This window comes from Periophthalmus magnuspinnatus, chromosome 15 (genome assembly GCF_009829125.3).
Source record: "Periophthalmus magnuspinnatus isolate fPerMag1 chromosome 15, fPerMag1.2.pri, whole genome shotgun sequence".
Classification (NCBI taxonomy): Eukaryota; Metazoa; Chordata; class Actinopteri; order Gobiiformes; family Gobiidae; genus Periophthalmus; species Periophthalmus magnuspinnatus.
The window spans coordinates 27,777,771-27,799,135 of record NC_047140.1 but is presented as its reverse complement, the minus strand read 5'-3'; the positions used below and the strand labels follow the sequence as shown (position 1 = coordinate 27,799,135).

At 40.0% G+C, this 21,365-nt stretch overlaps 1 protein-coding gene across 1 annotated transcript in view; it reads right to left on the bottom strand.

Annotated features, from left to right (window-relative positions):
• Nucleotides 1–21,365, bottom strand: part of ehbp1 (EH domain binding protein 1) — an 88,945-nt gene that overhangs the window by 42,917 nt on the left and 24,663 nt on the right. The window contains 5 exon segments of the mRNA XM_055227028.1: nt 3,368–3,528; nt 3,612–3,653; nt 4,421–5,188; nt 8,518–8,566; nt 8,828–9,006. Of these exon segments, the coding sequence (XP_055083003.1) occupies nt 3,368–3,528; nt 3,612–3,653; nt 4,421–5,188; nt 8,518–8,566; nt 8,828–9,006 (1,199 nt within the window).

Here is a 21,365-nt window from a genome sequence, read left to right as displayed (position 1 = left end):
ACACACACACACAAATTCATCTCCGTCCTCAGACTCTGGTGTAGCACTTTTGCGCAGGATGCACAGGAACACACACAAATTCACACAGGACCACATGCAAAAACAGTCTCCAAAACCTTGTGTGGGTCTCAATAATTAGCCTGGCCAGGCCGCTGTGAAATTACTGTTCTCATCTGCTAATGGATGAGAAGAGTTATACACACACAGACACAAACACACACTACTCCATTAAAGCTATGTGGATGGTCAAAAGTACAACAAAGTGTTCTGGTTGTCAACGATTTTGTAACTTTTTCTGTTATAATTCTATTTCCTTTCATTATTCAACAGGAAGCTGATTCGGGGGTAAATGCTCACTCTACTGAGCCCTGGTTATATTTGTAAGCACCAATATTTTGAGTGCCTATACAGTTTTATTTTTTATTTTTTTTACCATTCATTAAAACAATATTCATAATCTCTATCATAAGATATTTTGCAGTCAGTCATAGTCAGTAACAGTAAGTAGAGATAAACTGATGTATCGGTTGGTCGATATATATATGGGGCCAATATTTGCACTTTTAGCATATCGGCTATCGGCCTTCAATCTCCAACAGAGGCCGGTATTTTGTTTTGACCAACCAGCTGCCTAAAGAGTACACACAAACCTTTATTTTAACACTTTAGTGCAAAGAGATAATTGCAAAACATGACTACACAGCTCCCTTAAAGGTTTGTGGTGAAAAAAGGCTATGGGTGGTGTGGAGTAAATTTAAATGATATAATTTGGGGAAAATAATCTAAATCTGCCCTCTGTACTGGCCCCAAAAATATCGGCAGAGCTGACTGGTCAAAAATCCCTATCAGTTGATCTCTAATAATGTTATTTATAATTTGTCATTTGAAACTTCTATTTGACCAAATAAAACCAACCTTGTTCTATCAATCACATAACGCACATTCTTTATCAAGAGGTCAGAGGTTGCCCTTGTGGGTTCAGGGTGGGCAAGTGGAATGTGACCCCAGAACATTACAAGACCTGAGCCACTGATGTGTTCTGATGGTGCCCACCAACAATTAGCAGCAGTGCAGTCAAGGCATGAGAGGTCAAAGACGCCAGTGAAGCCAAAGGGACATATGCAGGAATATATGGAAGAAAAAAAAACAACAACAAACGACTAGAGAGATAAAAAAGACGAGAAAATGTGATGTATGAACAGGAGAGTGACAGAAGGCAGAGTGTAAAGAGAAAGGGAGAAAAGTGAACCTGTGACCTTAGATCAAAGAGCCAGTCACTGTGGGCTACAATTAGGATTGGTAGGAGGGACAGCATAGGTCAAGAGAACAGGCCTACAAACACATGCTCTCCTCCACACACAGGACACATTACACACTGCTGTGCTCTGTCACTGGAGACAATGATTTGGAGATATTTATGAGACAAAGTTAGATATATTATAATTATATTATAATTATTATAACAGTCAGACAAGTTCAGACTGCCCCTGCATCACAACCACAAAGATATGGTTCAGGGCAGTTTTCACAGACTATTCAAATATTAATTTTATATAAATACTTTATCTAGTACTTGCTTTATTGCACTTCTGGTTAGATGAATGCTAAATTGCCTTGTACCTGCGACTGCACTGTACAACACAGGTGAATCTAATCTGCCATGTGTGTACGAAACGAAGCACACATACTGTATTTCATCGATAAGCGCGTGAAAACGTATTAAATCAGGCAGCTATATCTAACTAATGTGTGTGATACAAAAATGTATGTGTTCATTAACGGGCATTTAATGCCAATAACTATTTGAGAAGTCTCTGGCTTTTGTGCTTTGGGCCCTGCATGCCCCAAACAGCTAATGTAGATCCTTCTCATCTGAGTCTAAATCATTCTCTTGTCCCCACATTATCCACTCCCCCAGAAGAATGGAGGCAGCTTTAATTGAATTAAATTATACCTTATGCATGCTAAATCAAAGCACCTACTTAGACAAATGGAGAATTAGTAGGGAACAGCTTGGGCCTCTTGAGCTGATAACATGGACATGTGCGCACACACACACACACACACACACACCCACACACACACACACACACATACATACACTAACCATGCTAATCAAAACAAGACATCAAGTAATCTAATCTGAATCACTAACAATTATCAGCACATTGGCCCAGAGGCCAGTCGTATTCCTTTGATCAATGCTTTCTATTAAAAAGTGTAAACAATTCAATATCTCCTCTTGCCCCCTCTATCACTTCTTTCTGTGTGCACGTGTGTGTGCGCGATTGTGTGTGTGGTGTGTAGGAGGGGGTTATTAACCAATTGTCCTTGGAAATGAGTAAGGAAATCACGAGAAGAGAGAGATGGGCAGAGAGCAGAGGGCCAAGCTACTTTGAGAAGCTAATCTGAGAGAAGTCAGCCATCTTGCACAACAAGGGACACTATAGAGGACCTTTATTTGTTGCCACTAAGGAATATATCCGGGCCACAACAGCTTTGAAAAACGGTTCTAATTTGGACTTTCTCCTCTAACGACTTTCAACACACAGTCCTTGGATGGCCCTCATTTATTTTTTTGAGATTATGCTGAAATGGTTATTTCTGTGGCCACACTCGAACAAGTAAAAGCAAAGACACAAACACACACTTGAAAAACATCTAATTCAAGGGCACATTCCTCTTTAAGGATTCCTGTGGCAAATGCAGGGCCATGTGCCTGCTGCCTTTTAGATATTTCATTACCAAAAGGTATTTATTTCATTTTTGCCTCAAATCCCTTGTCGTCACAATTCTCACAAGACAGAATTTTTTCAGCACCCCCTTTTCCTCTGTCTGAAACCATTTGGAGAACGTCAGTACAGATTTGACCACAGTGCTTTCCCATGGAGGCTTGTAGTCCATTGGTGCCCCCCTCCCATCACAGTATATTATGTTCAGTGGAGCGTGCCTGGTTCAGAGCTGGCAATTTCAGCCATGTCTTCTCTAGTCTAGTTTGCCTCGGTACGCTGGCTCCCCTTCAGTACTGCGATGTACTTTTGCTGACAGGTGTTTGTGTACAACATTTAGCCTGTCTGAGGAGGAACTGGAGGAGCTGCAAATTTGGCCCAAATGTCAGAAAAATTGTGAACCAACCAACTAAACAGAATGAGAGGCAGCACTATGTATGGGACAGGAATAGGAATGGAGCAGTTCATTCTCATCTGCAGTCTCTCAGACAAGTAGAGGTGCAAGTCTTCAAGAGAGTACTGGATAAAGTTAATCCAGAAAACATTAACTCAGTGTTTGCTAAAAGGACCACAGGACAAGGACAGTGGAAACCATTTGAGCATGACAATATTTTCCACATGCTGTTCTGTAAAACAACCCAGAGTGACTTACATCAGAAACACTTGTAGCTTTGGCTGGTGCAGTGAAGGCTGAGCTGGGGAAAGTCTTGTTGCTGGCTTTCATGGCAGCATCGCGGCGAGCCTGTTCAAGCAGAAGACGAGCTCGCTCCTTCAGCTCCTCCTGACGGGACAGGACTTTCTACAACACAAGAGAAGGACGCTATTAAGACATGCGCCAGGAATATAAACAAATGCGTTTGAAATGTGTGAAAGTGATGGTACCTTTTCAGCTGTAGGACTTGAGACAGGGGCTGGAGTTGGGGTCTAATCAAAAACAAATTAGTAGATTAGTGGGTTAGAATTAAACAAAACAGATGAACAGTAAAGATCTGTCCTGCTATCAAATATGAATTCATTTTACGTAGACCAATGACACCAAACACATTATCTGCAAGTTCATCCTAGATTTAATACATGCACAAAATAGAAGAAAAAATGATTCATGCATTTTTTTTATTTGACTAACAAATCTGCCTTAGGTTGCACCCCATTTACCTGATAAAAGCTGATCAAAAAAAGGTGTCATCACAGTCATAACCCCCCACTGCCCCCGCCTCCTGTGACCTTTACACTTGTAAACAGGAAACTGTAATCTGGGGTTAACCAATGCAGTCAGGTGTGTTTGGTGTGAGTGTGTGTCATCTTGTCCGCACATGAAAACAGGTACGTGCCAGTCAGTGTGTGAGACAAGATGAGGTGTGCCGCGTGCAAAGCGTCGCCACGCCTGAGTAGTCACGACTCTTTATGTCATCAACCAAAGGGATGAGAAATATAATGAAAAATATAATGAAATGTCAAAGCAGGAGGTTCACTGAGGTGCCCTCTACAGTTGCTGCATGTGCATTGCTTGGCCTTGACAGATTTTAGTTTTTAGCAAGACTTACAAGTAGGAAAATGATAACACACTAAAATAAATGATAACAGTAGGAAGTCATTAAGTTATGCATCATTCAAGCATTGAGACCTAGCTCATGTACAGTTTGTTATTTTATAATACATTCGATTTTTCAAATTGAGGTAATGGCGTTTACCGGTTTCGGACTTGTATCTATGTGGTTTGTTGGAGTAGAGCTGGTGTCTGCGGCTGGCTCGGACTCTGCATGGCGCAAACTGGCCCTCTTCTTCTTGATTAGGTCAGCGTCTCGGTTGTAGGAGAAGCCTAGTTTCTGTTGTGGAGGTGATGAGGACATCTGAGTCGCTCCTCTTCTGATGGGACCTTCTGACTCTGTCCCACTCTCTCTTCTTCCCTCATCCTTTTGTGTCTCTGTGTCCACTCTTTGTGGTAGGTCTCCCAGGTCCAGGGTGTCTGCTTTAACTACCTTTGGTCTGTCCTCAGAGGCCTTATTCGACTCAAGGGCCGGCCTGGAGTCGGTGGTGGTTAACATTGTACGTGGAGCTGGAATAGGACACGGTGATGTCAATTGTGCAGATGACACTTCTGCTACTTCAGCTTTCCAACTAGAGTTTATCTGGTCTTCATCTCCTGTTTTATTATAGTTTTCTGCAGCAGGTGACTCAGCCTGTGATACAGGTGGTCGTAGCTGTACATCATTTAATTCTGCATAAAACTTGTCCTGTCCAATGGAAGCATTAGTGTCAGTCTCAAAGTCACCCACTTTATAAGTGCTTCGACTACTGTTCTCTTCTATCTGCACTACGTTGAGTTCCTCTCCAGAGAAGTGTGCTCTGATCTGGTACAGATAGGTCATTACTGTGAGTTTGTCAGGAATTGCCAATAGCACCATGTCGGAAGGTTCCAAGAGACGGGAGATGCCAAGACTGGCAAAGCCATCATATGCCTGTAAAGAAGAAATAAAAAAATGTCAATATTTATCCATTTATTTTTTACAGTAAATAGTCTTATGTAAAACACAGATAAAAATGGGCAACAATATATGTATATAGTAAGTGTGTATCCAGTTTATCAACATGGTCAGTGTACATATGCATGATGTATGATGTCTATGTGTACAAGACACCTTTGGTTTGGCTTATGACAGTTCATGTCAAGGATGGTTGTTCCTGATAAAGGGAGGCAGACACATAGAGACAGAACACCTAATCCCAAAGTATATGTGTCTATGTACTAATATGTGTGCTTGTGTCCTTATCTGCTGCCTACATCAACCTGCCCACGCTCTCCGTCACGCGTGTAATTGGTCTGATTAGACTTTGATGAGAAAATACAAGTCTGATTATCAAGCAAAGCGACACACCAAGTCCAATCCCCATCATGAGATAGACTGGCTGAGACAGAGAGGGAAAGGATGAAAACCATTATCGCAGCCAATGACAGGTAAATAAATAGATTAGCACTTGCCTGGCTCCTATGCTCACATGACCTGCCCATCCATCCCACACAGGTATCAGAGCTCGTATCTTAACCTGCTTGATAGTGTTGATCTAAGTCCAACATGTTACACCGCTCATTTGTTTCAGCTCTGTTTGATGTCTGTAGACCATCGATCTCACATGCCCTATGGGATTTTACTCAATTCAAAATGTATCAGAAAATTAAAGTATGAACCGGATATAATGGAGTTTGAACTGTCAGCCTACCAAACTACTGCCAATGTAAGTCTGCCCCTTCATACCCTGACAAAGAGGGAGTTTGAAAGAATTTGAAGAACAAGGGGCATGATTGGGTTTCTAACAGGTATTCAAGGGAGGAAAGTGTGCTGACATTGTTCTCCTTTCACACACGGGCTCGGCCGTGAAAGAAAGCGACAACCTGTTCTGTTCAATGGGAACAAAGTGAAAGAATATAAGACAAAATAGCGAGAGGAGGAGAAAGTGAGAGCTGTGCGACATGGAGGTTCATGAGCGGTGTTTTGTTTGAGCGTTTATGCTAGCTTGACATGTTCCACTGTCATCCTGACCCTTAAGTACTCCGTATAAGGCTTACATGGTTAGTAATGTCTGCCTCATATTGTCATTGATCAATCAGAACAATTCATAAGAGCTCTTGACAAAAAATTCAAGGAGAGTTATCTGGATCAACAAAAATGTTACTGTTTGGTCTTAAGTGAGAAAAACACTTTTTAGCAACATATAAACTTATTTTCTCATAGATTTCAGAGAGACTATGGTAGCACAAAAAATAATAATTTGAGTAATTTAATCTCGTATAATTCTTGGAGTGTATTTTTTTTCTTTTTGCCCAGTATAGTTACTTTTGAATGTGAATATAACAGGAAATTGAGCAATAGCATTTGCGATTTTTTTTTTTTTGGACTATGGGGGGAGAACTTTAGACTAAAAGGGACCCCATAGTCTCCTGTATTTATGAGAAACATGTCATAACCTTTTTAGTAGATGTAAGCAGAGCTCCTATGGAACGATAACATGCCATTTTGGGTCTATCAATTTGCAGCCATCTTAAATTAATAGTGAATTTCACATAGACAGACAGGGCTTTAGATTTGGACTAAATGTCAGCGCTCTGTGCCCCAGGTCGCTGCTCCCTGCTCCTCCTTCACTCCCTTCCGGTGACTGACAGCTATCTATCGTTGTCAATCATCAGCACCCTTTTCCCTCCAGCCCAACCCCTCACAGTAACGCTCAGGGCAATTTAGCCCGCTGCTCGGTGCTTTGCTATCAGATGGCATGACAAATGACTTCTCCTTGGTCTCATTACACACACATAACTGCACACAGTCACCAAACAGACATGGCCGACTCTAGCTGGTCAACAATATGAACTCAATCTTGAGCAGGTTAACTTTCATACACCAACCTATAATGGATATGTTCAAAGGTTGTCACTGAATATTCATCTTATTCATCCTATTCTCTCCCAACCTGGTCCTGGTATTGATTGAGCTTATCAGTCATAATTCAGTGGTCTGAGCTTATTGCAATCACTCTACACAGATAAACTCTGAAAGGAGGAGGGGGCATGTCTATCAACTAGTCATAAAGAGGAGAGATAGGTGTCATTTTGGTGCGTTTCCATTCATGCGCTGCTGTCAATACATCTAAACAAAAGCTTCAAAGCGATTAAAAATGAACAATAGGACACACTGCTGTCTCTGTATTTTTCTATTGGGCAGCTTTTATGCATTTACACAAGTCTATGTTGATATAAAGCGAGTCCATGTAGATCTTCACACTAAACTGGTCGCAGTGCATGCCTACCAGCTATCACCTTCTACAGCATATTTCTATATTACTTATATCTAGCCAATTCCTTCAGGGCTTCTTGAGCACCTGGAGGGGGGTGAGGGGCAGTTAGCAGATATGGGATTGGGTCTCCTTCTCCCTCCACTATGGTTATTGTCAACAGGGTAGCATTCATGCCTAACAGGGCCACCAGAGGTTATCGGCCAGCCAGAGTGTGTATGAGAAGAGGAAATCAAGCTGCATGAACCCGACTCATATCGTTCGCTGTAGCCCTCGGGCCTGGTGTAGTAACAGTGAAATGGGAAAAATGGCAGTATATGCAGGAAAAAGGGAGAAGCTGCAGGCACATGTGGGAAATAGGAATCAAACTGCACCTGACCATGCAACAGTGCGATGGCAAGATGTTCGGTCGCTCAGATGATGGTCAAGTGTAGGCAGTGGCCATTTTGGTGTTTGTCACTAGAAGTACAACTGTTTTAATGGGTTCATTTAGGAAGACAGTTTATTCATAAAGATAGTGAGGTTTCAACCTGTTTCAACCCCTGCCAGAATTGGCATGAGCATAGTATAACTGGAGACTAGAACAAATCCCTTTACTTAAAGGGAGAACCATAGCTGCACTGATAAAAATGTGTGATAAACAAAATAACAAACTAAATGCAAGAAATTGATGTTGATAGACTTGAATAGGTTGAGCTGAAACACCATCACTCCTCTGCCAGGTGAGTGTGTGTTTCTTGAGCACACAGAGCCTCATGTAAACAACGCAGCGAGGGAAAAGTCCTTGTGAAAATGTCATTACACTGTTGAGTGTGTAAAACAAATAGCACAGGGAGAAAGCACATGCACATGCATATGTGCCTGGCTTTGCATGTGTTCTCTCTGGTCGTCTAAACACTCCCTTCAGAGCGTAGTCACAGATTAGAGGCAGATCTCTAAATAAGGCTAAATGGAGATATGGACAGGAGGTAAAGGGTGTGAGGGCCCAGCAGTGGGCGCCGCTTACCTTTTTGTTGTTTTCTTTAATATCCTGAGGATTTAACGACTTGTAGTCTCTGAAAAAACAGTGGAGAGGTTTTAGGGAGGCAATAAAAAAAAAAAAGAAAAAATCAAGATGTGTCACTAGCAATGTCTTGTTAACATGCTGTTTCATAGCTGTCTAACAGTCAATATGAGCCATATACAAGTATAAAAATTAAATATAGGTTTTAGGAAAAAGAGGTTTAGGTAGACAATATAATATATTACTGTGAATTAACATCAATTTCCTACATGTTAAATAATATAATAATATATGCAAATATAGTATGCCGTACATCATGTCGGGCCTGAAGTGATGAAGCAGAGCGCAGAATGCCAGGCCGTTCCTCCAAGACGTGGTGAAGTTGGTGATTTTTACTCCACGGTAGTTTTTGGTGACATCACGACACCAGGCCAAAAGAGACTGACTTGCATTTGGCTTTCCACCCAACACCGGACTGGGAAATGGACTGAGCTGGAAGGATAAAGAAGACAGAGAGGTTAGAAGAATTACACAGACTAAACAATAAAAAGGTTTATCTTAACATTGATGATGTATAATTAAGGGTTAATTACACAGAAGTGTATGACGATGTAAATGTTTATTAATTATCGTAGCCTTCTTCAGTTCTTCTCGTCATTAAAAGGCTTTCAGTATTAGAAGCGTTTCCTCTCTCAGACTCCAAATCCCACAAATCCTTAGTGGCGTGTAGACAGTGGACTTCCTCTAACAGGCTCCAGATCCACACTGCCCTCATTATTCACAAGGCAATAGACTAATCTGGTTATGGAGACGGCGATAGGGGATAATTCTCTCAGATCATTTGAATGTTTAGTGGAAAATACATTGAGATTGTATTAATTAAGGAGCAGTTTAAGTAATTTATTTTATTGCCAACATGATGTAAAAGTATGAACAATTAAAATTGTATAACATCTTAAACATTTTAAATTAAAGTTTAAAGAGCATCTAAAAGTCTAAAGCACTGTTATTAATTATATGGAAATTACATAGACATTCTGTTGCCTCAGATTTTTGCTTTCACCTTCATAAAATTGGCATCCAAAATACATACAAGATCACAAAACAAACAGCATAAGATTTGACACGGCAGCATTAACAAGACAAGCAACAGCCAAACAACCCCCTCTGTTGGAAATTGTGGGGTACTACAATGGAACGCATTAATGGTTTGTCAGAGCAAAGAGTTGCAGTGATAGCGAGAAAAATCAAATTGAAGTAGTAAATAATTGTATGGAGTTTTTATTATTATCATTTTTTAATAAACTGAAAATATTTTATTTCTTGTTTATTTAAGTAATTGTTTAAAATGTGAACATAATCACCTTAGAGGGTAAAATATACAACTGCATAAGTCATACTATGTTTTATTATATTGTACCATTTTTAAAAATGAACATAAGCATTTATTATAAAAAGTAAAGGTAGAATTCAATTGCACAGGGTCGTTTACTTACTGTGCATAAAATTAATCCACTCTTTCTTGACTCTAGATTTTAAAAATATATATGACAACTTTTATGGCGCCTTTAAGACAAAAAATGTCATACAAATTTATATTAAAAGCTTTAGAAGTCCCTTACACATCAGTTACAAACACTCAGTTACATACATACTAATAAGGCACCAAGCGGACTGTTGTGTCATTGTCATTCGACCTCTGATTATGAACCCAACACTTGCTAGAAAGCCACTAGGGGAAAAGCAGATGAAAGAATCTGGAGGCCATCTTTAAGAGCAACTTCTAACCTTTGTCAAACTCTGTGTTTTTGTGAGTTGTGGAGGGCCCTACGGCAGCGTCAGCTCTGGCAGGCAGCAGCGAGAGCCTGAGGGGCGGACACTTGACATTTCCGGCTCATCTCTAAAAGAGGGCCTTAACCTTTACCTATAGCGTCTGCAGACACGTTTTGGGCAACCTCAGTACAGTCAACACACCACATGAGAAAACAAACCAGAAGATAACACACTAAAGTCAATGGTAATAATGACTACACAGTTCACAACTGTTCATGCCATTATATTACCTGTTTATTTGCTATAAATCTAAACAAGAGGTCCATGTAATACGCAACGATTAGAGAAAATCTGTGCATTTAGCAAGTTAATTTATAGATAAATAAATAAATATGGGTTAGTCTTTACTTGAAGGAACAATGTATACAATCAATAGATAGTTCATTTTCCAGGTCTGGGTCAAAAACCTGTTTTTCCTCGTTCATATTAACTGAGGAAGTAAATACGTTTTTTTTTGTTTTTTTTTTTCACCAGTGTAAAGTGGTCTTCCTTCAGGCCTCCCCTTTCTACTTTTTCAAGTGACGGTTGAAAGTAGCTGTCTAATTTGAGCGCTCTAATTACGTGGGATTAGAGACCAGGTGCTATTAAAGCAATTAGACACACAGCACACTTCAGCGCGGCACACTAGCTGAAGGAAACAACAACACACACACCTGTCTATTATAACCATTGGCAAGGTAATGCATATTGTATTAGGTAGAAGGGGAAAAAACACTGAAGAGGCCAACTAAAAGACCCCCAAGTTAAACACAATACTTGAACAAACAAATAAAATAAGCAGGGCCTCTAAGCAAGAGACCTGTTCAACATAACGCCAAACCAGGTTCAAAAGTTGGCTTTATAAAAGAGGACAAATGCTTCTGATGGTGTTTCAAGCATGTCAAACAACTGTAACTTTCCCAATCAGTTTCCGATGCTATTCCATCATTCTCTCTCTAGACAGATAATCCTTTACACATGTTTTTACAAAGTAAATTTGAATATTAAACAAATTGCATATCTTGTTTTACAGAAATAAGCTGTCTTTCCTTGAGACACAAACACACAAACACATTTGTATGAGAAACAGAAATGTGTCCTAACTTATCAAACATTTTGTGTGTAGCCCAAAGGAAGGTGTGCACATGTATGTGTATGCTCTTTATGTGTGTGTGAATGTCAGCGCGTGTGTGCAAAAGACAGACGCGGCCATGTAGCGGCTCGGCTCGAGGGGGGGATTAGCAAAAGGCATTGCCTTGGCCACAAACATTTCATATTAAAAATGAAAAGGCAACCTTCATTACTATCAGTGGCACATAACCTCCCCTCATCCTTCTGCTCTGCGACTATTATACACAGGCCTAACAGTCTGGGCAGAAATACAAGCCACTGACAAGAGATTCCATTATTCCTGATGCCTCGGTGTCAACAACGTGCATCGAATGGGGCAAAAAGAGAAATGGAGGAAAGGGGAAAAGGATGTGAGAGTGCAAAAGAAGGGGGGCTAAGCTTAGCACAATACAGCAATGACAAGATAGTGGCAAACTGGGAAATGGAAGTGTTCATGTAGTCTTGGTGTGGCTGTCACAAGGGGGATTTTAGGTGTCAGTGTGATTTTGGGACATCCACATGAGATGAGAATCATAATTGTGTTACAAAAGTGGTAGAGAAAAAAATCAAGGTAATTATTTTTCTACTATATATTATTTAAGTTAATATCATAAATACTGGAATATTTTAATTTATTTCATCTTCTTTTTTTAGTTCATGACATAAAGAATGTTATGTTTTATAAGTTTTCTAGAATACCGGGGTCATTTGGAGGCCTTGGGGGAGCCCTAAAAAAGATACAAGTCAAATGGCTTAAGTGTCGGCTTTGTCTCTTACTTGAGGGCACAACGCTTCAATGGAAACTTAACTGGCCTCAACCCAATGACATAAACCCACAACTCTGTGCAGAGGAAAGAGCCTCTGTGTCTCTCCAATCTCACTTTCATGGCTTCAAAGCAGTGTCAGAGTGTCACATTTGAGGAGGTGTTGAATCTCATACTCTTTAAAACTTGTAATCCGCTCAAGAACCCGACGGCAAAAAAATGTTACTTGCACACACGCAGACATCAGGACGCATACTTAGAAAATCACTCGCATCAAGTGTTTTGTACAGTAAAAATATATCATTATGTATGGACAGCCATACAAGATTAAAAAAGAAGAAGAAATCTACAGTTTAACCATTTCCCATGTTAAAACACACTTCCATAAATTGAAGACATTGAGCTCAAGAGGCTGTGTACAGGTGCTTGAAGGTCCTCATCTTATTGTTGAGGCTCTAACAACCAAAAGCTTCAATTATTTAATTGCAATTTCAGCCAAAACAAGCAATTTGTTTAATCTAGACATGCTATGGTGACCATCTTAGCATTCAAAATAGAAAGAAAACCATGCTGATCACCTCATGTAATCGCACCCATGAAATTGTGCTTTGGATTTCAAACGCTGCCTGCATGAGAGGAGAGAGGAGGGAGCAAAGTCCAATCAAAAGTTCAATTATGTAAATGCAGATGTGGAGGGGAAGGAACAATAGGGAAAGGGGGAGGACAAAAGGTTGAAACAGGCTCAGAAAGCGAATGTAGCGTGAAAAATAATACACATTAACATACAAAGGAAATATCGCATTACTCTTGTAATAATATGTATGGTAGGAGGAGCTGCGGTGTGAAACTGTGTGTGACTGTGCATGACTACAGTGTCGAACAAGTTGGGTTTGGGTTTATGAGTCAGACCAGGTGCACGAGGGATGATAACCTTTATATGGGGGAGAAAGACAACTGTAAAAAGGCTTTTCAATACTGACAGCATATGCACATGATGTCACAGCATTCAAAGCTGCAGTGAGGGGCAAAAGCAGTTTGAGCGACAACCTCAAGTTAGAAAATCCATTCTTGCAAAAACTTTAGAAAGTATAACTGTAAAATAGTAAACAGATAACACTGAAAAAACAGAAGAAAAATGAATTATAGTGATTCAAATAAACTATTGGGACCAGGTGACAGGTAAATGCAGAGACTGAGGAATAAAGAGCCACTTATAAGTTCCTCTGTAATATGAAGGCTAGCCAAGCAATAAGCTAGCATTTTCTAGACATTGAGTGAGATTGCTGTAAAAACAAGTGGAACATATGAGGAGAAAGTTATCTCTAAATAAACTCTGATATTTTGTTTGTTTGCTTGTTTTAGTAGTAAAGGAACAATAATTATCAATATGAACCTAATATAACCCATCCTTAACGAAAATAAAGTTTGCGCACATACTGTTGGTTTGTATATGTGAACCTGCAAGAGTGTTTAGCACTTGATAAAAGCAATAAGGGTCTAAAGTGTGAGGTGTCAGACGACAAACAGGGCTGTGAAATAGAAATGCAATTGTAGAATTAAATGGAGACAACAGAGTCTGGAAGTGGTGGCAGACAAACGTCCGCAAGTGTCGGTGAGTTCTCTGACACATGTAACACAAGGCACATTAAGGCTGTAGCTTTGGAGGAAATACACAGTTAATAGATAGATGTTAAGCTATTCGTTTTTCTATACTGTTGTTGTGTTACTGAGCAAGACATTTTATCCACCTTGTCTCCAGACTGTGTTCAGTTGTTGCCGCCTATGACGCAATTCAGTTGTGGCAAAACTTGGTTTGTAATCATGCAAAGTTATATGTAATTTTGGCTCATGTTGGCAGTACTGGCCATTTCACCACCGCAGTCAGACCAACAATAAGAGAATACATTTTGTCTTTTGTCAGACTTATTTATTGAGCCATTATAGCCATAATCATCATGCCAATTTGCCGTGAAGTCTTGTCTTTACTTTATACTAGGGCTGTAGTCAACTTAAGAAATTCGGTATCGACTTAAGCAGATCACTTAGTCGACTATAAAGGGGGCGTGATGAACCCATATATTTTTTACCATCTCTATATATCTGAAACTAAGAAGCCTAAAACAGCAAGGGAGTTCATGCAAAAACAACCATTTATATTAGAACATTGTTTCCTTGTACTTTTTTCCTGTATAAAAACAGATTAAATTTGAGTTTAGTTTGCCTTTTTAAATATAAATACTAGAGATAGACTGATATATCTGCTGGCTGTTAAATCGTGACAATATTTAAATTATTTTAAGCTATTTATACATTATCTTGTTTTATTGCATGTGCCATTTTCCTTCTGTTCTTTAACTGTGCGGTGCAATACTGGAATTTCCCCACTGTGGCACTAATAAAGGATATCTTATCTTATCTTATTAGATCTTTTTAGCATATCAGCTATGGGCCTTAAACCTCCAACACAGGCTGATATTTTGTTATGGTCAATGTGCTACCTAGAAAATACACACAAAGCTTTACATTAACACTCTAACATGAAGAGACAGCTGTGTAAAACATGACCACACAGCTCTTTTGTAGGTTTGTGGTTAAAAAGGGCTTGGGGACAGTTTGTAGTGAATTTAAATGACATAATTTGGGGAAAATAGTCAAAATCAGGGCTATGTTTTTTCCCCAGAAATATCGGCAGAGATAATCAGCCAGTGATTGTTCTGAATTCTGAACAATCGGTATAGGCATTGGGCATGAAAAAACCCATATCGGTCGATCTCTAATAAATACAAAAAATACCAAATCTTCAGCTCACTTACTTTTCCTTTGATAGTCCCATATAAATCCTTATAATCTAAATAAAACTGTTAGTCAACTAAGACTCCACTGACTAAACATCCCACAGCCCTACTATATACATCGATCAAAATCAGTGTAATAAAGGCTCAAACTGACCTCAATCAGTGTTTATCATCCTCTTTTTTAACAATAAACAATGAAGCAAGATGAAAGTAAAGACAAAGAAAGGAAGAGAGGACAGAATTAATCTCCTTCAACCACTGTGTTCAACAAACAAATTAGTGGTGCAATGGATTCAGCGATCAGGGAGTCGATAACACAACGATTTATCAATGAATCTAAGTCTAGGATGGAAAAACTCATTATAGTGGCGCCTTCAAGAATCATGTCGGCATTTGAAGAGGGTGCCTACATTTGTGTCTACATTTAAGGTACATGGATCTTGACATACTTAATAGTTGCAAAACACTCCCATATAGACTGCCACTGTCCAGAGTTGTGTGTGTGCTCTGTAGTGATGAGGGCAGTGATAGCACAACCAATTAAAATGAACATAATTACAAAGTCACCTCTTTGACTCCTGATCAGAATACACACCCACACATGCATACCAAGAGTGGATCTACCAGCAATACAAACAAGCACATCATACATGCAGAGCAACATTAAGGAGGGTGTAAGATGGAAAGTATTAGCCCAGTTTGGTACAGGCTCCATCTACAGTGAATGGTAATATATTGTTTGTACTTTAAAATAAACTGGGAAAATCATATTACAAGTTTCACACTGTGCAATAGATTCCACTGAATGCTGACTTTTTGTGGACACATTTTTTCTGAAAGTAATATCAACTTTGTTTAATTTAAAATAATGTTTATGGAATATCATTTCCGTTCTTAATCTCACCAATCCAACCTGACCAACCCGGTTCTTTAAAATGAGATTAAACCAAGACTATTTGGTGAATACAAGGTCCAACACAGTTATGACCATGTCCATGTCCACGGGTACAAGCCTGTGACACAAGTTGAATGCCATACATTTCCATGAAGACGAGGAGGTGGCAGATTCCCCACTGTAAATGTTGCACAGTGAACCTTTAAAGCTATGGAATGAATTCCACAGAACGATCATCGCCCGAGATGCTACTTAATATTTCCTATAGCACCTATAAGAGCATACACCTGCATACCATTAGACAAACCATGGGCTGCTGCAAGGATTTACAAAAAGGCAATTAAGGCCTTATCATCTTTACGGTTGCTCTCATTTCCTCAAACAGAGACTCTGTATATGTGTGCACTAGACTCCACACTCACTCACGCTAAGGCACTTCTGAGAGCTTTTTTCAATCACAGCAAACGGCTGGTTTAATTCAATTAAAACATGGTGATGGCCGCTTACGGATGACAGGATAAAGGTACAGCTGCCCAAGTGGGGATAGTTTTCAGGAATGTGCGGGGGGTCTCAAAGCTTTTGGGGTCACAAGAAGTTTTCAAGTGCACAGCCTTCCTCCTCTTCAATGAAGCCCCCTTAAACCTCACCAAAACCTCAGATGGTTCTGGTTTAAGCCCACACACACCTAGAGGACGGGGCAGATTAAGACCAGATTAAGATAAAGTTACCCCTTCTTCAGCCGCTATGTCATTCAAACCCTAGCCCTCTCTGGTCAGTGGACAGAGGAACACACAAGCCAAAAAGATTTGCTTCATTCTCATACACACACAAAGACTTTCTGGTCATCCTCATAAGCCCTATTAGTCTGCCATAGAGCCTCTCATAGCAGACATCAATCACAGGAGGATTAGTCAATTCCCTCTCTAAACGAGTGGCAAGGGAAACTTCCCTTTAACTCCAAAGCTAGCCTTTCTTTGAGAGATTACATAGTGATTTGTTTTCATTTTGTTCCATCTTCATCGTTTTGTTTCTTTTCATTTCTCTCCCTACTCTACGTTTTTCCCGTTCTCTCAAGCTTGCAGCTTGTGAGGTAATCCTTGGCAGATAAAACTAAGGAGGACTTACCAAAGGCAGATTACAAGCCGCGCTTTGCGGAAGGCCCTTTTACACCAGTCAGCATGGGTATTGAGGAGAGCAAGCACTTCGCAGTGCTTAACTTGTGAACTCTACAAGCACTCACTGGAGGAAGAGGTGGAAAATGATAGCAGCATTACAGTAACAGGATCAAAAATATCTCAATACAATACACACCTGCCTCCCAATACAGAGGTTATATCCGTGGGATGTAACCGAAGGACCTGGCATTCACATGTAATTCCAATGTTTGTTAAGCGGAGTCTCTCTAATGCATTTCTCAAAGTGAGCTGATGCTGTCAACATTTTATTACATGTTTCCATCATTTCAACTCCAGGCCTGAATGAGCACAAACAAGATACCTATTGCTTGGCACTTAGTTTTTCCTTTTCCCTGGACCTGGTGACAGCAATGCCCTGCAGCCTGACCCACCACAGAAAGCCCAGTGATTGGACATGGACTGCATGAGTGAAGGAACTAGGTCTCCACTCTCCCACCAGATCCAATGACAGAGCACTCGGAGAGTCCAAACAGATGGGGAGGGGTCCACATTGGAAAAGGCAGACATTCAGGAATACTAACTAACCCCTGGACTTCTCAGGGATTATTCGACTAATATTACATGGCTTATGGAAGGCCTACAGAGGATCCAGTGGCTGGGATTCAGAAATTGATCACTGTTAGTAACTTCATTAAAGCATCTGGGACACAGCAGTGCAAAAGGCCATTACTTAAATTAAAATGCATAAACATTTTTATAACCATTCTAACCAATTTCGAGTAATTGTCACAGTTGGATTTGCAGGACTGCTCCAGTGTGCATGAATGATTGTACTGCATGAAATGTGTGGGGCTAAAATTCTGATGGTTAAAACTTGGGTACAAGCTCTTTAAGAGGCTTGTTCTAGTTACTTTATTAGATGTATTCCAATGTTTTCGACAATTAAACACTTAAAGTCCACTACAACGCATTCTCGACTGATGGACAGAGGGCGTGATGAATATGTGTGTGCGTATCAAAGAATAAATGAGACTTTAAAGTCACTTTAACAAAGTTGAAAGCTGAGCAATTATTTTTTATGGACCTTTGTGTGGCACTAGAGAAAAGGCTGCACCTGAACATTCTAAGGGTTTTTTTTATAATGAGAAAAGTCAAAAAGTGTAAAGATAGAAGTAGAGGACTGTCCTTGTCCCTTGAGCTTGCCCATGTCAAGATCAGTCATACCAACAACCTCTACTCCGCTTCTCAATGCAAATGTGGTCCTCTATAGCCACGAACCCTGGTGAAAGCTAATTAAGTAATATCACAGCCTTTAGTGCACCCAATTAAATAATGTTAATTTATTCTCATTTCAATTTGGAGGAAGTCTCAACTGAAGTAGGAGATGTACCACTTAATATGAATCAAGTAATCATACAAGCAATCAAGTATTCAGGAACACTGAAGTGATCTGTTGATTTATGGGAGCAATGTGGAATTAAATAGCTGATAAACTGACATGCAAACATTCTGTAAAGTCCACACATGCCTTTAATATGTTTCTTCTTCCCAACCAAGTCAAAACATAAAATTCAGTCTTGTACTGAATACAGAAGTTTGATCAAACTTTTTCCCACATACATATAAGAGGTGGACTTTTCTTTATATGAAAAATAGGGGAAATAATTCATGAAGTGGGAACTTGGCAAAAAAAAAAAAATCCAAAGATCAGAGCATCTAAGTGTAGAATGGTCTGACAGGAGAATATAGAGATAAAACAAAAGGAGGAGAGGGATATCACTGTATTACTGGGAGGGGAGATGGACTGCATCCAACCAAACACAACTCCAACCCATCCAACAGGAACCCTTTCTGTTCATCTGAATTAATCCGGCGCTGCAATCCTTTCAAATTCTCCACAGACGTTAAACTTAAACTTCAAGCTGCAAAGAATGTATATCTCCAAGTTGGAACAAGTTGGAAGTGCAGACGTAACAGACTTAAACAAAGTTATGCAACAACACTGCCTTTCCAAAAGAAGATGTTTTACTCGTTTGTTGGTTTGAGATGAAACATCACATAATAATTTCAAAATAAATCTGCATTGTACATTTAGCCACAACAATGCATTGGCAACAGCTTATATACACTGGCAGATATCCAAAGCTCAGAGCTCTTGATAGAGCTTAATGTAAATCCTATCCATATGTATAATACCTGTGCAAAGAGTAAGTGGGCGCTTGCCATATGTCTCAGTGATGTTCTGATTTTTCACAGACTGCCACTGAAGTAGGTGATGTTAATGCTATGACAGGGGGATATAGCTTTAACTTATGTGGAAAACATTCTTTTTTCAAGTGAATAAATAATTATGGTTCTAGTGCTAGTTTGAATGATAAATTTGCAATTCTGCATCGCTGGAGCACGTGTAGGCTACAATAAATATTCAGACAAGAGGAAACTGTTCTTGGGTAGAATGTGAGCTAATAACTAAATATACTTAACAACAAACATTAATAGCAAAATAGTTTCTTATTGATTAAAACAATTTGTTGAGAGAAATGATTTTGCAGAATATTTTACATGACTTGTGATCCAAATCATGAGCATATAGCTACTGAAGCAATGATATGTACTTTTTGAGACACTGGCTCAATGTATAAAATGTAAATGTGATACAACACATGCTAATCTGTGTTTCTTGGCAAAGGCCTGATTTAATTAAAAACACATGTGAGGCATCCCTTCTCCTCCAGGGGAGGTTATAAATGTAAAACAATTCTCACATTCTGAGATTAGACCTCAATGTGCATTTATCTTGTTCCAATGGCCCACATGAAATGCATATGAATATGTGCTATACACACAAGATAGCGGTTAGCTGTATTTTAGGGGAAGGTTACAAAAATCTGAACTATGCCTAGGGTAAAATATGCATTATAAAAACAGATACATGGAGGCACCAGCACAAATCCACATGTTTACACTGATGTGCTGGTTTTGCATTGGCCTCTCAGAGTGGGAATGTCTCCAGATAATCCTCTCTGACTTCATACATTCAAAGGTCATCTCGCAAACCTACACATACCCCAAATGTGTGTGTGCACCTTTTTGTGAGAATGAGATTTATGCTGTATGTCAACAAACCCTGTAGGCCTATTCTTGTTTACTACCAATATCTGCTGGTCTTTCTTCAGTTCCACAGCCATCTCTCTCATCCCCATTCTTCCCCTTCTTTAGTGCTCTCCACCTTTATAGCTATTCCCCTACCTTTTCTCAATTCATTCACTCAATCCCTGCAACTCTTCCAACCCTGGGTTCCAGAAGCAGGGGCATCTCTTGGCGAAGTGCGGCCCACCACAGGCCACTGGCTTTGGGTAATTAAAGTGGTTAAGGCCCCCTCACCCACGGTCACAGGCAACTGCAGCTGGGTGATAAAGGCACTGTGCCATAATTACATGGGCGGCCAGCATCACCGCCCAGCTACACTAAAACAGTCAGCTAGACAGCAGCCTGGGGAGGGAGGACCAGTGTGTGGAAGGGACTACGCAGGGCTTGGCTGTGTGCTGGGAGCGCGCAGTGGGTCGACACCCCCTTGTGATCGCTCTGCTGTAGTTAAGCCTTCTGTGTTTAAGCCCCACATAGCCCCAGTGAGACTTTTACAGCCTCCCTTTCCCACACCACCCGCCAATCATTTCTCACCAGTGGTCTGTCTCCAACCACGAATGCATGTGACCATCAGCCATTTAATTGCAACCCAAAATGATTTTGTTTAATGCAAAACAGTCCAGTAAACAAATACCTGTATTAAAATGAGGGTTTGGGAAGCGCAGTGCTCAAGAAGCACAGAGAAAAGAGATGGGGATGTGCAGGTGGAAACACCTGCACAAAGAACATTTGTTCAAAAGATCAAAGTTTGACACTAAAAGGCTAAAATAATGCATAACATAGTGGTTTGATAGACATTAAAGCATAAGAAAGAAGATCTAGGTTGCGTCTACGGAAGGTAAAATATGTATACATTTTATCTGTTTGTCTATAGGCTATGGCTGACTGGAACCTATAGTGGAAGAGAAGCCAGAGTTCAGACAAAAACACACACGTTTTTGAAAGAAAAGTGCAAACATTGAACTCTTTTAAACAAACTGAATTGACAGAGAGCTCAAACTTTACCAGGGCTAACGCCAGAGTTCAGTTCAAGCTGACCAAACATCAGTCAGAATGCACCATACCACAGCACCATTATATGATTGTTATTACAGGTACTATAATGTGACATACAGAAAGTCTGAATGAGACTAAATTAAGTGATCACATTGCTTGTTCCTGTCATCCTGTCACACAGTATTTTATGTGATTT